At 52.4% G+C, this 12,979-nt stretch overlaps 1 protein-coding gene across 3 annotated transcripts in view; it reads left to right on the top strand.

Annotated features, from left to right (window-relative positions):
- Positions 1-12,979, top strand: part of PFKFB4 (6-phosphofructo-2-kinase/fructose-2,6-biphosphatase 4) — a 34,410-nt gene that overhangs the window by 3,011 nt on the left and 18,420 nt on the right. The window contains exons 1-4 of one of the 3 annotated variants that reach the window (XM_019723934.2): positions 690-885; positions 5,784-5,900; positions 6,061-6,157; positions 11,413-11,479. In XM_019723934.2, the coding sequence (XP_019579493.1) occupies positions 789-885; positions 5,784-5,900; positions 6,061-6,157; positions 11,413-11,479 (378 nt within the window). In that variant the 5' untranslated portion in view covers positions 690-788. Of the gene's footprint in view, positions 1-689; positions 886-5,783; positions 5,901-6,060; positions 6,158-11,412; positions 11,480-12,979 lie in introns of those variants that run through there. The other 2 variants (XM_019723932.2, XM_019723933.2) reach the window with 2 other exon arrangements.

Consider the following 12,979-nt stretch of genomic DNA (forward strand, 5'->3'; position numbering starts at 1 on the left):
CCTGGGCTCAGCGAATCCCCAGAGAGCTCGGTTACAAGGTCCCTCTCACTTGCTCCTGATGGTCAGGCGTTTAGCCTGAGCTTCCTAACAGCTAAGGCAAAGAAAGAAACACGATCAATTTTGAAATCTGTCCATGAGATAAAGGAGCTTTTTTCAGCGTAGATGAGCAGGTCGCTCCAGTATGCGGGGGAGAATCCTGGGACTCCAAGCAGATGTGGAGGTCTGGCGCAAAGCCCGCGGGCTTCGCGGAGTTGACAGCTGAGACCTCAGGCCAGTGATTAGAGTCCTGACCAATCAAGCCCTGCGGGTCACGTAGGCCCTGCCCTATTGCATGCAAACCCGTTCCTCCCCGGGTTGGCAGGGAGTGGAACCTCGGGTGCCCTAGGCGCGAGGCAGCGGCGCCCAGGATAAGGCTTTGGGAGAGGCCCATGCTAATCAGCGAAGTTGGATTGAGTGTGCTGGGCTCGTTCACCCAGGGTGAGGCCTACACCTTCCAGAACGTGAACCTGGGGGGAGTTGGGCATGCGCGTCCTGGATCCCGGCATAAAGGGCGGGACCGCTGGGTCTGAAAGTGGCTCTTTAGTGAGTTGGGCATGCGTGGTCGGGGGCCAGCCCCTTTCCAGTTGGGGTGGGGCCTACTCGTTTGGGGGCGGGGCCTGCGGGGAGGTGGGCTTGCGTCTTCGCGGCGTGAAGAGGGGCGGGGCCGCGAGGCGGAGCCTCGAGTGGCTAGAGTTGGCCCAGCTTCCTGGGGTTGGAAGCCAAGCAGTCCGACTTCTCCCGGCTCCGGGATGGCGTCCCCACGGGAACTGACCCAGAACCCCCTGAAGAAGATCTGGATACCATACAGCAATGGGAGGCCCGCCCTGCACGCCTGCCAGCGCGGTGGTGAGGCGGGGTCCGCAGGGAGCGGGGAGGGCGGTGCAGCGGGATGGGTGGATAGGGCGGCCTGGGCAGTGGTCTCTCTTGGAGAAGGGGCCGGGTACCGGTGGGGAACCAGGGACAGATGAGGCTGCCTTGACTGGTGGGCGGGGAGCAGGAACCGGTGGGTGGCCGGGGACAGGTGTGGCAGAGCAGGGGGCGGGGACAGGTATGTGGGGATGTCTCAGGTCGGCGGGGGCTAGATCTGGCTGCCATCGCCTCCGGAGGGCCCAGCCCCTTCGCACTCCGGTGTCTCCACCGCCTCAGACTCGGACCCTCAGCCCTACCCTCTCTGCTGACCAGAGAGCGTGGGCCGGTGGTTGGACTGTGTCTGAGCTGTGTTGGCCCTAGAGAAATCGCTTGGCTTCCCTGAGCCCAGAACCATTATTGAAAGGCCCAAGGGTGAGCTAGTTCTCCAGTGGGAGAATGGAGCTAGTTCTTCATTACCCACTTCTGTGCCTTAACCGGAGCTTTGGGAGCAATTTCAGGGAAGCGCAGATGTGAGCAGAATAGACAGTGAGAACATTTGCCATATGGGCCTATCTTTGTGTCCAGGGGTGTGGAAGCATTCATGTGGGGTTGTGGGTGAATGGTAAAATTGGGGGGTGAAACATCTAGGAGACAGCTGAAATTCATGGAATTGTTAAGGGGCTCATCTTTCCTGGGGTTCCAGATGTTTAATCCACTACGTTGACTCTCTGCTTGTCCTTAAATGAATCTGCAACCTTTTTATTACCAAGAAAAACAAAGATTTGTTTTAGGAATAACTGAAACATTGTAACGAATTTGCAAGTTGGCAAGGACCTCAGAACATCTAGTCCAATTCCTGGTACAGATATGGAAATGGAGGCCAGGAGATTGGGTATATGCAAGGGTCTCCCTGCATTTCTAACCTCTGCTTGGGCATGATAAGGGAGGGCAGAGTGCTCGATCATTGTCGTGCTTTGAGACCAGCCTGAGGGCCTTGGATTTGACCATGGTGTGAGTCCTGGGGGAGGGGTGTGTGTATCTCTTACCACACTGGGGTCCTGGCAGGGGATGGCCATGGCTTTGACCAGATGTTCTGGTGGTCATGGCTCTGACCATAATATAGGTCCTGGTTGGGGACTGAGGCTGTGATCATGCTTTTAGTCCCAGGGCCATGGCTTTCCAGTCGGTGCTCTGAGTCTGGAGGGGCTGTGGCCATGCCCTAGCCAGCCCTCCTTCCAGACTTTTCTGGAGGTGTGGAGGCTGAGGCTCCTTCTGGCCAGCCTGAGTTAGGGCTGTGTTGCCCTAACTACGTAGGAGATGGCCGCTGTTAGTACATAAAGGAGGAGGAGTAAGAACCTGGACTTTGGAGGCAGGAACACGCAAGCCGCGTGGCTCAGCTGTGTGACCTCGGGCAAGGGGTTGACCCTCTAGGCCTCAGTTTCCTTATCTGTGGAACAAAACATTCACCATCTGTTCAGTGAAGTTGCTGTGAACCTCCTAACGAGTAGGTGCTGTGTAAGGGGTAGCCAGACATTTTGTAATTTCATCACCGCCACTCTTTCTTTGCTTTTCGCTACCTCAGAGTCTCCAAGTCTGCGATTAAAATAGGGCTCTGGCCTGAGCAGAGGGGCTCATGCCATTGCACTGTCTTGGGGTGAGGAGGAGGTGGCACCCAAGAGGCCAAAGAAAGATGAGACCTGCAGATTGTGTGGGGGTTTGGGCCCCACGCTAGGGTCCCAGAGTTCACAGCTGGGAGTGAGTAAACAGTGACGGAACATGGAACCTGTTCGTGTAGCACCCCCAGTTCCCAGCCTGCGTTCATACAGCAGTTCACCGTTTGCGAGGCGAGCTCATGACTAGGCTGGAGGCCCGCGAGGACAGGTGAAGACCTGAGGGTGGCTGGTGGGTACAAGTTGACTTAATCACAGGGCTTTGTAGAGAAGAGGACGCAGGACCTACCGCTGGTCTGTGCCGTGTGGTGCGTTGCCTCAGCGCCTCCTAGAACCAGAGGCTGGTCCCCTGCCTCCCCCACCCCCGCTCACCATTAGCAATTCTTTTGACAAAATTCAGAGCCACACGTGGAAGCTGTTATCTTCCTTATCATGACCCCTCAACTCAGACCTGGAGGAGCTCTGGGGGCAGGTGAGGCACGGAAGAAAGGACAGTATTTGTCTGATGGCTTTTCTTAGCCACAAGGTGGCAAGACTCATCCTGGGTAAGGACATGACTGTTGTGTACACAGGACAGTAGGAAAGATGACTTTCTGTCCCCTCTGAATAGGACAGTGATGCCAGTTTGCTTTATTTTATTTTATTTATTATTTTTTTATTGTTTTTTTACAAACCCTTGTGTCGAGGGCTGACTTTCAATAGATCGCAGCGAGGGAGCTGCTCTGCTACATATGAAACCCCGAAGTTTGCTTTGTTTTAAAGAGCTCTTCCTTCCCCAACCTGGTCCAAGGAAGTGGGAGCAAGTGCAGTTCAGGAGTCAGTTCTGGAACTCACTCCAGGGACTTGTGGCTGTCCCTGTGGTGACACCATCAGAAAGTGGTCACTGTCCAGCATCAGGCTTGTCTCAGGCCTCTTGGCTCTTAGGGCTCCTGTGGCCTCGAGCAAATGAACAAGAAAAGGAACTAGCGAGGGAAGCTGAGTTGAAATGTCTTCAGATTTCCTTCCGCACATACCCAGTGTCCTAAACAGTGTTTCCTGCTGTCCCGTAGCTCAGTGCCGGGGTCCTTGAGGGCCCAGAGCTGCAGTTCCGGCTGCATGCGCAGCTCACCTGGTCCACACGTTCTGTGTCCTGGCGAAGTCATATGAGCCTTAGTTTGCAACTTCCACTGCTGGGACTTTCCCAGTGTTTGGAGGTTAGAAGCAGAGCTGTCGTGAATACAGTTGTACTTTGATTTTTCTTTTGGGTCATTTCCTTGGAAACTTATCTTGAGGAGCAGAGGTAATAGGTAATTTATTGCTCTTGTTTTGCGCCCAGCCAGGATTTGCTGCCCTGCCTGCCCACCACTGCTGTGCATGGAGCAGGGAGATGCAGTCAGCAAATGCCATGGGAGGAGGCTGGGGCATCTCTGGGAAGATAGAAGATGTGCAGAGGGGATGCAGGACCCCAGGCCCGTGGTTGTGGAAGAACCCTTCAGGGAGCAGTGGCAAGGGGTGGCCTCATCAGAGGGAACAGGAGAGGTGCAGGTTTTCCCCCACGGTTTGTAGCAGTGCACGGCCCTGCAGCTGCTGGAGAGCCCCAGCCAGCCGGCCAGAAATTGTGCAAACAGCACAGGCCCCAGTATTGCCGGCCCTCAGGACACAGGGCCTTGCCCAACTTGTTTTTCTCTCCCCTTAGCCAATGCTGAGGTTTTTCTGCAAGTTTCCTCACTCTTGCTCACTGTCAACCTGTTCCATGGGATGCCCTCCTCCCCTCCTTTGGGGCTCACTGTGTGTGTCATATTTGCCCAAAGGTCATGCAACCCAGCTCAGTTTTCAGTGTGGTCTCAGTGGCAAGCAGGTCCTTCTCTGCAGGGTCTGCATGGGGACAGACAGGTGCCTCCATGCCCCAAGTCCTAAGGGCAGTCGGTGCTTAGGTGCACCTGTGTCCTTAGCCTGGCGTGCTGCCAAGGTGGGTCACAGGGCACAGGGCAGAGCTTCCTGGAAGTACTGTAGCTTTTACATGGGGATCATGCTAGACCTCACTGAGGGATTATCATCCCATTTTACAGGTGAGGACACTGAGGCCCAGAGTTGCCAGCAAGTGTCAGAGTCATGATAGAAACCCAGGTCTCTCTGACTCCTGATCCCTAGGCAAGGGCTGGCCTGGGGACACTACGCTGCAGCTCCAGCTGGAGACACCCTGAGGGGTGGGGCCTGGCAGTCTAAGGAGTGCTATCAGGTAGAGCCACGTTGGCAAAGGAGGGGCACTGGCATGTCTCCACATCTGTTCATCTAGCCAGGTTTCACCTGCGGATGATGGTAGGGAAGCTTCCCGAGGCTTCTAAGGTGAGACCACACTGAAATCTGAGCTGGATCACATGAAGCTGGCAGTTTTGCAGGCCAGGAATTGGGGGGTGGGGGGCTATGTCTAGGCCTTCCCCAACTCTAGCCTTGGCAGCTCCTCTGGTTGGCACACTGACTTGGTGGCACATGGGATGGCGGTGGAGGGGCTGCCCTTGTGGGCACAGGCCTGGGTCTCTGGTCCCACCCCCTTTTGGCCCTCACACACTGGTGGGTTTTGAGATGCCTCCCTCCCCAATCCTGACTGTAATTTTTGAGCACCAACTCTGTGCCAGACCCCAGGATCCAAAATAGCTCAGACACTGCAGGGCTGCTTTCACTCCAAGTGATGAGTCTCGGGGAGCAGACTTCTTGGTGAGGTGACCAGGATTGAGAGAGAGCATGCACCAGGTGGGCATGTAGGTGCCGTGGAGGAAGGACTCATGGAAGAAGCAGTTTTTGAGCTGCGCTTTGTTTGATGAAGAGAAATTCTCCCTGGGGGAGAGTAAGCAGTGGTACTGAGCTTCCGGGAATACTGAATATATGTTAGATTCCTGGGTGACAGGCAGGGTTTAGTACCCCACTGGGTTTTGGCTCTGCCCTGCTTGCCATGGGAACTCCACAGCAGTGTTTAGCCAGGGGTGTGGCAGGTCCAGCTTTATAGCTTGTGCACATAAGGATAAGGGCTGGCGAGATCCTGGTGCCTCTGCTGGAGCCCAGAAGGGCCTGGGGAATGGGGACATGCCAGCAGCAGCTTGAGACAAGGTCTGGGGGTGCTTAGGGAGCTGTCTCATATGAGGAGGCCCGGGACGCACCTCTGTTGCCAGTCCTGTGGCCTGAGGATGAGGAACCTACAGAAAGGGAGGGGTCCGAGCCCTTGTCTGACCTGTGCTCCTTGCCTTTCAGTTTGCATGACCAACTGCCCGACACTCATTGTCATGGTGGGCCTGCCTGCCAGGGGCAAGACCTACATCTCTAAGAAGCTGACTCGCTATCTGAACTGGATTGGCGTGCCCACTCGGGGTGAGACTTGGCCTCAGCTTTCCCAGGGGGCATTGGGGCTGTGTGGGGTGGGGGAGAGAAGGGAGAAGGCTAGATTATCACAGGGCCTGGGGGGTGGATCAAGGTCAGGAGTTGGGAAGGGTTGCTGTTGTGTGAAAGCTGAGCCTCTCCTTTCCCCCAGAATTCAACGTTGGCCAGTATCGCCGGGACATGGTCAAGACGTACAAATCTTTTGAGTTTTTCCTTCCAGACAACGAAGAGGGCTTGAAAATCAGGAAGTGAGTGTGTATGTGTGTGTGTGTTTACAGAGAAGACCCTGGGCCCCTGCAGCCCAGCTGCTAGTAATAACCCAGTTGCTCCTGAGCCCTGGCCTTGCCCTGCCTGGATGGGCTGTGACCTCTCAGGTGTGGTGTCGCTGGGCATGTGATGATGGGTTTGAGGACAAGGGGAGAGGGTGTGTGACCTCTTGGTGTCTGGCCTTGCCCTGCCCTTATGTTAATGAGCCCTTGGTAAGGACATCCTGTAGGAGGGGAGGACAGGGCTCCAGGGAGATGGCAGAGGCTTAGCCAGGGCAGGGCAGGGGCCAGCTGCGTAGAGGCCAGGCCCTCCATGGTGAGGGGAGCCCGAGTGGGTGCAGGGGTACAGGCCTCAGGGATGGGGCAGAGTGGGAGTGGCACCTTTTCACAAAGCCAGAAGGATCAGGCCCAGAACTGGGGCCTTCCTTCCCTTGCCCCAGGATAAGCCCCTCCTGTGTATTTGGAGGATGGTTAGCATGTGCTTGGCATGTTCTTGGCATGTGTGAGATAGGCCTTGGCTTGGCTTTGAGGTGCTGGGTGACTAGTTCACACTTATGCTGTTATTCATGAGGTGGAAATTTGCATATGATACTGGCCCTACCCTTACCCCCACACACACCCCTACTTGAACTAAGTACTTTCTCCAGAAGAACAAGCACCAGCTGGTCATCTGAGGAGCTATGCTACGCTCTTCTTGGCAGGTGTCAGCTGAAGGATCAGGAAGCTTCCTTGTCCTTGCTCTGGGCCCAGCCGTGGTGGGAGGGCACTGAGCAGATGTTGGCCCAGCTCTAGTAACAAGTCAAGCACAGCGTAGGCCAGAAGCCTCCTGGGTCTGGACACTGGGCGACCGGCTCCCTCTGTGGCCACCAGGTGGCAGGAGCTCCCCACTGGGTATTGGCCCTTCAGCTGGTCTTTGCTCTTGGTCAATGGGGCTGGGCCAGGCTGCTGCACCAAGAAGGGAAGGAGAGTCTGACATTCAGGTCTCTATGGCCACGTTCTGGGTGGAACTCAAGTCTGGACCTTCTGGTGATATTGACCCAGACAAAGGGAAGGGGACTGATATTTGAACTCCTACTGTGTGCTGGGCCCACGATGCCCATTGTCTCTCTCCCCCCATTTTGCAGATGAGGAAACTGAGGCTCAGGAGTCTCACACAAGCTAAGTTATTTCACAGAGCCCAGACTTGAGTCTAAACCCAGGTACCACTAACCATCACTCCAGAATCAATAGTAAGTGAGAGGTCGTATCAAATACAAATTCTACAATAGCCTCAAACTGTGGACACTCACTAGCTTGTTTGATCTTCCCCTGTAGTGGGCAGTGGTGCCTTGCTCGTCCAGATACTGAGGTTGAGGTCAGAAAGCGATGGTATTGCCTGGGATCACTCAGGGTTTGAACTTGAATCCAAAGTGTTTGTGGGAAGAACACAGGAGCTGGTATTGCCAGAGCCCACCAGTCATTACACTCAGGCCACCCATCGAAGGTAGTACTGTGTTTCCCCGAAAATAAGCCCCAGTTAAGCGCGTCAGCCAGACGGACGCATTTAGTACGTTATGATGATATTCCAGAAGAAGATGACATGACTGTATTTGAATAAATGTAGCTTGTTGTACATGAAAAAATAAGACATCCCCTGAAAATACACCCTAATGCATCTTTTGGAGCAAAAATTAATATAAGACCCAGTCTTATTTTCAGGGAAACACGGTAGTGTCGGGATTAATTTAAATGGGGGAACCCAGACTCAGAGAGGTTGGGAAACCAGTCCAAGGCCACCCAGCTAGAACAGAGGTCGCAGCAGTAGAAGTCGGCAGGTTCATGTGTGCTGCTCTGCCGGCACAGCTTCTGGCTCTTCCTAGAAACCCTCCCTCATGTATTCAAAGCCTTGGTCTGGCCACTGGACAGCATGGCGCTTTCCCATGAACCATTCCAAAATGTCCCACAGATAACTGGCAAAATAGAAGAATCAGACTTTTTAAAAAGGGAAACCTGGGAAGAGAAGGCTGCATTTCCCAGGGGTCGGGCTCCTCACACATTGTTGACGTCCCTGGAGCTACACAATGTTGAGGTCTGTCCTTGCCACTGGGCACAGTGGGAGGTCACAAACAGCAGGCACAATCATGTGTGCACATGTGGGTCACATGTACACACTCCATCAGACACATTCATACTTGTGCACACAGTCTGTTGCCACTCATGAAACCCATATGCATACACGGGCATGTGTACACCCCCCCATGGATGCACATGGGTTCATACTCACACACATACCCATGTACACACATGTGCACAGTCACACACTGCATGTGAGTGTGCACCGACACATATAAATACTCAGAGACATACACGTGCACATCCTCTCAGGCATACAGCACATGAGGACAAGTACATGCACACCTGCATTCCTCATGTACACACAGGGCACACTCATGCTCACCTGTGTACACACATACACACTCGAGCACACTCAGACATGGTGTGGGGCAGTCCCCAAGACCACCCCGGTTTCAGTGATTTGCTAGGATCACAGCATGTGGCGGTACTGCTGGCTACAATTTATCAGTAAAATGATACAAAGCAAAATTGGCAAAGGGAAAAGACGCATAGAATGGAGTCCAGAGGAAAGCTGGCACAAGCTTCCAAGAGTCCTCTGCCCTGGACTCACAGGATGCACTGAGTTCTCCAGCATGGATTTGTGACAACACATGTGAAGTGTTCTCTACTAAGGAAGCTCATTGCAGACATGGGCCCAGGGTTTTACTGGGGGCTGGTCACATAGCACCCTGTGCCTCGCACGTACCAGAATTTCAGAATCCCGAAAGGAAAGCAGATGTTCAGTATAAACCATATTGTCTATGTAAACTGTCCAGACACAGTGAGTCACTTATTGTTTAAGGAAAGTTGTGTTTTTTTTCGTTGTTTTTTTTTTCCTTTTAATCAATGTAGGGATCTGCTTACAGTTCAAATTCTCAGACCCCAGCCAGTGGCCAGCCTTGCAAGCAGGCCTTTCAAAGGACAGTGTTCTCAGGCTGCTGTGTTAACTCTTTTCACACCACATGAAGGTGGGTGTACATACACCTGCACACACACTTGCATATCTCTCAGCACATGTGTGGTCATATACACACTTGTGCTCACCCTATATGCACACATGATATACAGCAAGCATACTCATATGTGTGCACATACTACAGGAAGGTGTGTGTCACACCCCTTGTGTATGCCCGTGGGTGTTCACACACATGCGTATCCTGTATGCACATGTTTGGACACATGCATACGAAACCTATCCTTGTGTGCAGAGTGAGTGCACACATACCCTATGCACACACACGTGTGCACACTCAATCATACCTGTGCCTTTTCAGTCACCACACACGAGGGCTTGAGGACACTGGGGTCTTTTCTCTGACCCCAACTAATTCTCCAGTCCTTTGACACCAGCTGATGCCCATGGAGTCACTTCAATTCTGTTCTGGCACGACCTACCTGGGGTTAGTGTCAGTTCCCACAGGTGGGTGGCTCAGTGCCACTAGACTGCCTCCACTTCAAGCACCAGTCCCAAGTCTCCAGGGGACCACCCATACTTCTGACTGACCCACTATAAATCTGGGGTTCCCACAGACATCACCAAAGCCCAAAAATTAAGTTCGTCAGCCTGTGTACTCTGGCCAAAAAATGCACGCGCAGGGCTTTGCAGTAAAGAAGGGAATTAGTTTATTAGAATTGGCCCAGCTGGAGATGGTGAGCTCATGCCCTAAAAGACCTGACCAGCTGATGGCGTGTGGGTTAGTGATTACATAGGGCAGAATGACAAGACATGGTGGGCTAAGAGTTCAGGGATGTGTTAGGAACTGATTGGTCAGAGGCGACGTAAGGGTAATGAATTATTTCTTCAGGTCTTGAGGACAACTCGGAGGTCAGCTCCTGGTGCCCAGAACCCGCCGGCATGTTTCAAGGAGAGGTAGCCAAGAGAGACCTCCTGGCTTAGGGCTCAGGAGCTGAAACATAACTTAGGTTAAGATGTTATCTTTAGCCTGCCAGGGGCATACACCCTGTGACTCGTAATCAAAACTGGGCTGTTGTCTTCCGCTGCCTCAGGGGTCACAGTCATCAAGATGAGAGACTAAGGTCAGGTCTGTGAAGTGTGCTGAGAAAGAGAAGAAGGGAAATAAAAGAGTTTTGAAACTACACTTTAAATCAGATTGGAATGGCAAGGACCCTCGGTTTCACAGCTTCCTCCTCAGGTTCAGTAATTTGCTAGAATGGTTCACAGAGCTCAGGAACATACTTTAGTTATGTTTACAGGTTTATGATAAAGGATACAACTCGGGAGCAGCCAAACGGAAGGGATGCCCAGGCAGGGGAGGGGGCAGGGCCCGGAGCTTCTATGCCCTCTTACGGCACGTCACCCTCCTAGCACCTTCGTGTGGTCAGCAACCTGGAAGCTCGCCAACTCTCATTGTTCAAGAGTTTTTATAGAACTCAATTCACTCTCCCGCCCACCCCCTTCCTGGAGGTGGGTGGGTGGCGCTGCAAGTTCTACTCTGTAATCACTCGATCTTTGGTGACCGACTGGTCTCACCATGAGGCTATATAGGAGCCCTACCCTGAGTCACCAAGTTAGCAGTGCCAATCCATTGTGCAGCAATCAACAAAAAGGCCGAGGTGTTCAGAACAGTCTAGTCAGGATCAGTCGTGATGAGGATTTTGCCTTCCAGAGGGTCTGTGAACATGGGTGCAAGAGAAAGAGACAAGCACCCTCTTCAGAAGGGATGGTTTGGGGAGTTCTTTCTTCCAGGAAAGAAAATCGGATATTAAGTGTAATGTTGCCCTAGGGGCCAGTGTTGGTGTCTCCCTTCTCCCCACCACCAGCGCCCGACACTCACACATGTCTGGTTTTAAGAGCATTTTTATTGACAATCAGGGAACAACATGTTCAGAAATCATGAACATGGCAAAATGGCTGCCTGGATATGTACATGTTAAGATGAGAAGCAAAAGTTCAGAAACGTGGTATTTCAAAAAGTATTCCCAAAGGCAGAAACACAGGTTTCCACCCTTCAGGAGCAGAGTGAGCTTGAAAATCATCTCAAGGACAGAGAAGAGAAACCTTGAAAAGAGAGAGGGGGCCCAGGGGCTGTCCTCTCTCCTGTCTGGCGTAGGACGTGTCCCTGACCCACTGACCTCCAGCCAAGGTCTGGGTGCTGGCTGATGCTGTGTTTTCTCTTCCAAAGGCAGTGTGCCCTGGCAGCCCTCCGTGACGTCCGGCGGTTCCTTAGTGAGGAGGGGGGACATGTGGCGGTGAGTGATACCCTGGCGACATCTGGGTGTGACGTGGGAGCCCACACCCATCCACCGCTTTGCTCATCAGGCATCTGCAGGGGAAGGCAGGGTGTGCACCAGCCCCTGGGAGGAAGTCTGCAGCTGCTATGCAGAGGAAGCCAGAGGCTGGCTACGGGCTAGGAATTTCTCCTGGGCTGTGGTTGTGTGTGACCCTGCAGGACTTCCCCCTGAGTGTTCACACTGTGAGTCACCTCACAGGTTAGAGGAATCACGGTACCTAAGTCTTTAGCAAATGTGATTTCTCCTGGTATGGGGATAATCCTGCCCTGCATTGAGTGGCTGTTGAACCAGTTGAATTCTGGGTGAGGGAATTCCACCTGTGTTGGCCTCTCTAGTCAGATGGAAGGGTGGGCTGAGCAAGGCTGAGCAAGGGTGTCTACAGGGAAGGACCCTACCCCACCCCTATGCAGTCAAACTTGGAAACTGTTTTTTCCTTCCTTTTTCCTCTTGGAGGCATGCCTCCTATAGGGCCCTGTCCCCCAGCTCCATCTATTTCAGTTGCCCTCTAGTTCTGTGGCACAGCTGTCACCCTGGGAATCCCCTTCTCCCTCCTAACTTGAATGCCTTGCTCTTGGACCCCTTTGTCTTCCTTTTCCTTGGTTTACTGACTTGTTTTGTTGGAGCACATCCTCCAGTAGCTTCCTGAGAAAGGTGCTCGGGAAGTAAATTTCACGAGACCTGACATGTCTAGAAATGTCTTTTTTTATCCTTATATTTGATAATTGGGTATAGAATTCGAGGTGGGAAGTAGTTTCCCCTTAGAATTTCCACGTTGCTCCCTTGTATTATGGCTTCTAGCGTGCCTGTGGAAAAGTCTGATGTCATTTGGATTTGCTGATCTTCCTAAAAGCTTCATCTCTTGGAGGGAGCTGGGGGCTTCTCATGGCCCTTCCTCCGGGGAGGCCTATAGAGTCTTCAAGGTGATGTATCTGGTAGTGAGTCTTCTCTTCACCACGCTGGGTCCCCGGACCCTTTCCGTCAGGAGTCTCTCCAGCAGGTCAGAGAAATTGTCATTTCATTACTTGGGTAAACCTGCCGCTTTCTGACAGTTGACGCCTCACTTCCTTCCCATTTTCAGAGCTTCTTTTTCTAGAACTGTTGGTGTCTGCATGCTAGGCTTGTCCCTCATTCTATCTTTTTCCCTTTATTTTTTCCTTCTGTCTTTTTTGGCTTACATTGAGGGAGACTTCTTCAATGGTACCTTACAAGTATTTGCTTGAATTTTTAAAAAAATTTCTGTGCTCACATTTTAATTTCCAAGTTTCTTATTCTCTGAGTATTCCAGTGTTTTAGAATTCTGATCTTATTTCATGTTTAGTAGAGCATTTGGTATCTTTCTCTAGATAATAATTATGTTTTTTGATGTTTCCTTCTGTGCCATGCCCTATCTTCGTTTCTTGAAGTTTCTTTTATTCTGTTTGATTTAGTATGTTTTTCACGGTAACGGTTTTGCTAGAG

Source organism: Rhinolophus sinicus, linkage group LG10, assembly GCF_036562045.2.
Source record: "Rhinolophus sinicus isolate RSC01 linkage group LG10, ASM3656204v1, whole genome shotgun sequence".
NCBI lineage: Eukaryota > Metazoa > Chordata > Mammalia > Chiroptera > Rhinolophidae > Rhinolophus > Rhinolophus sinicus.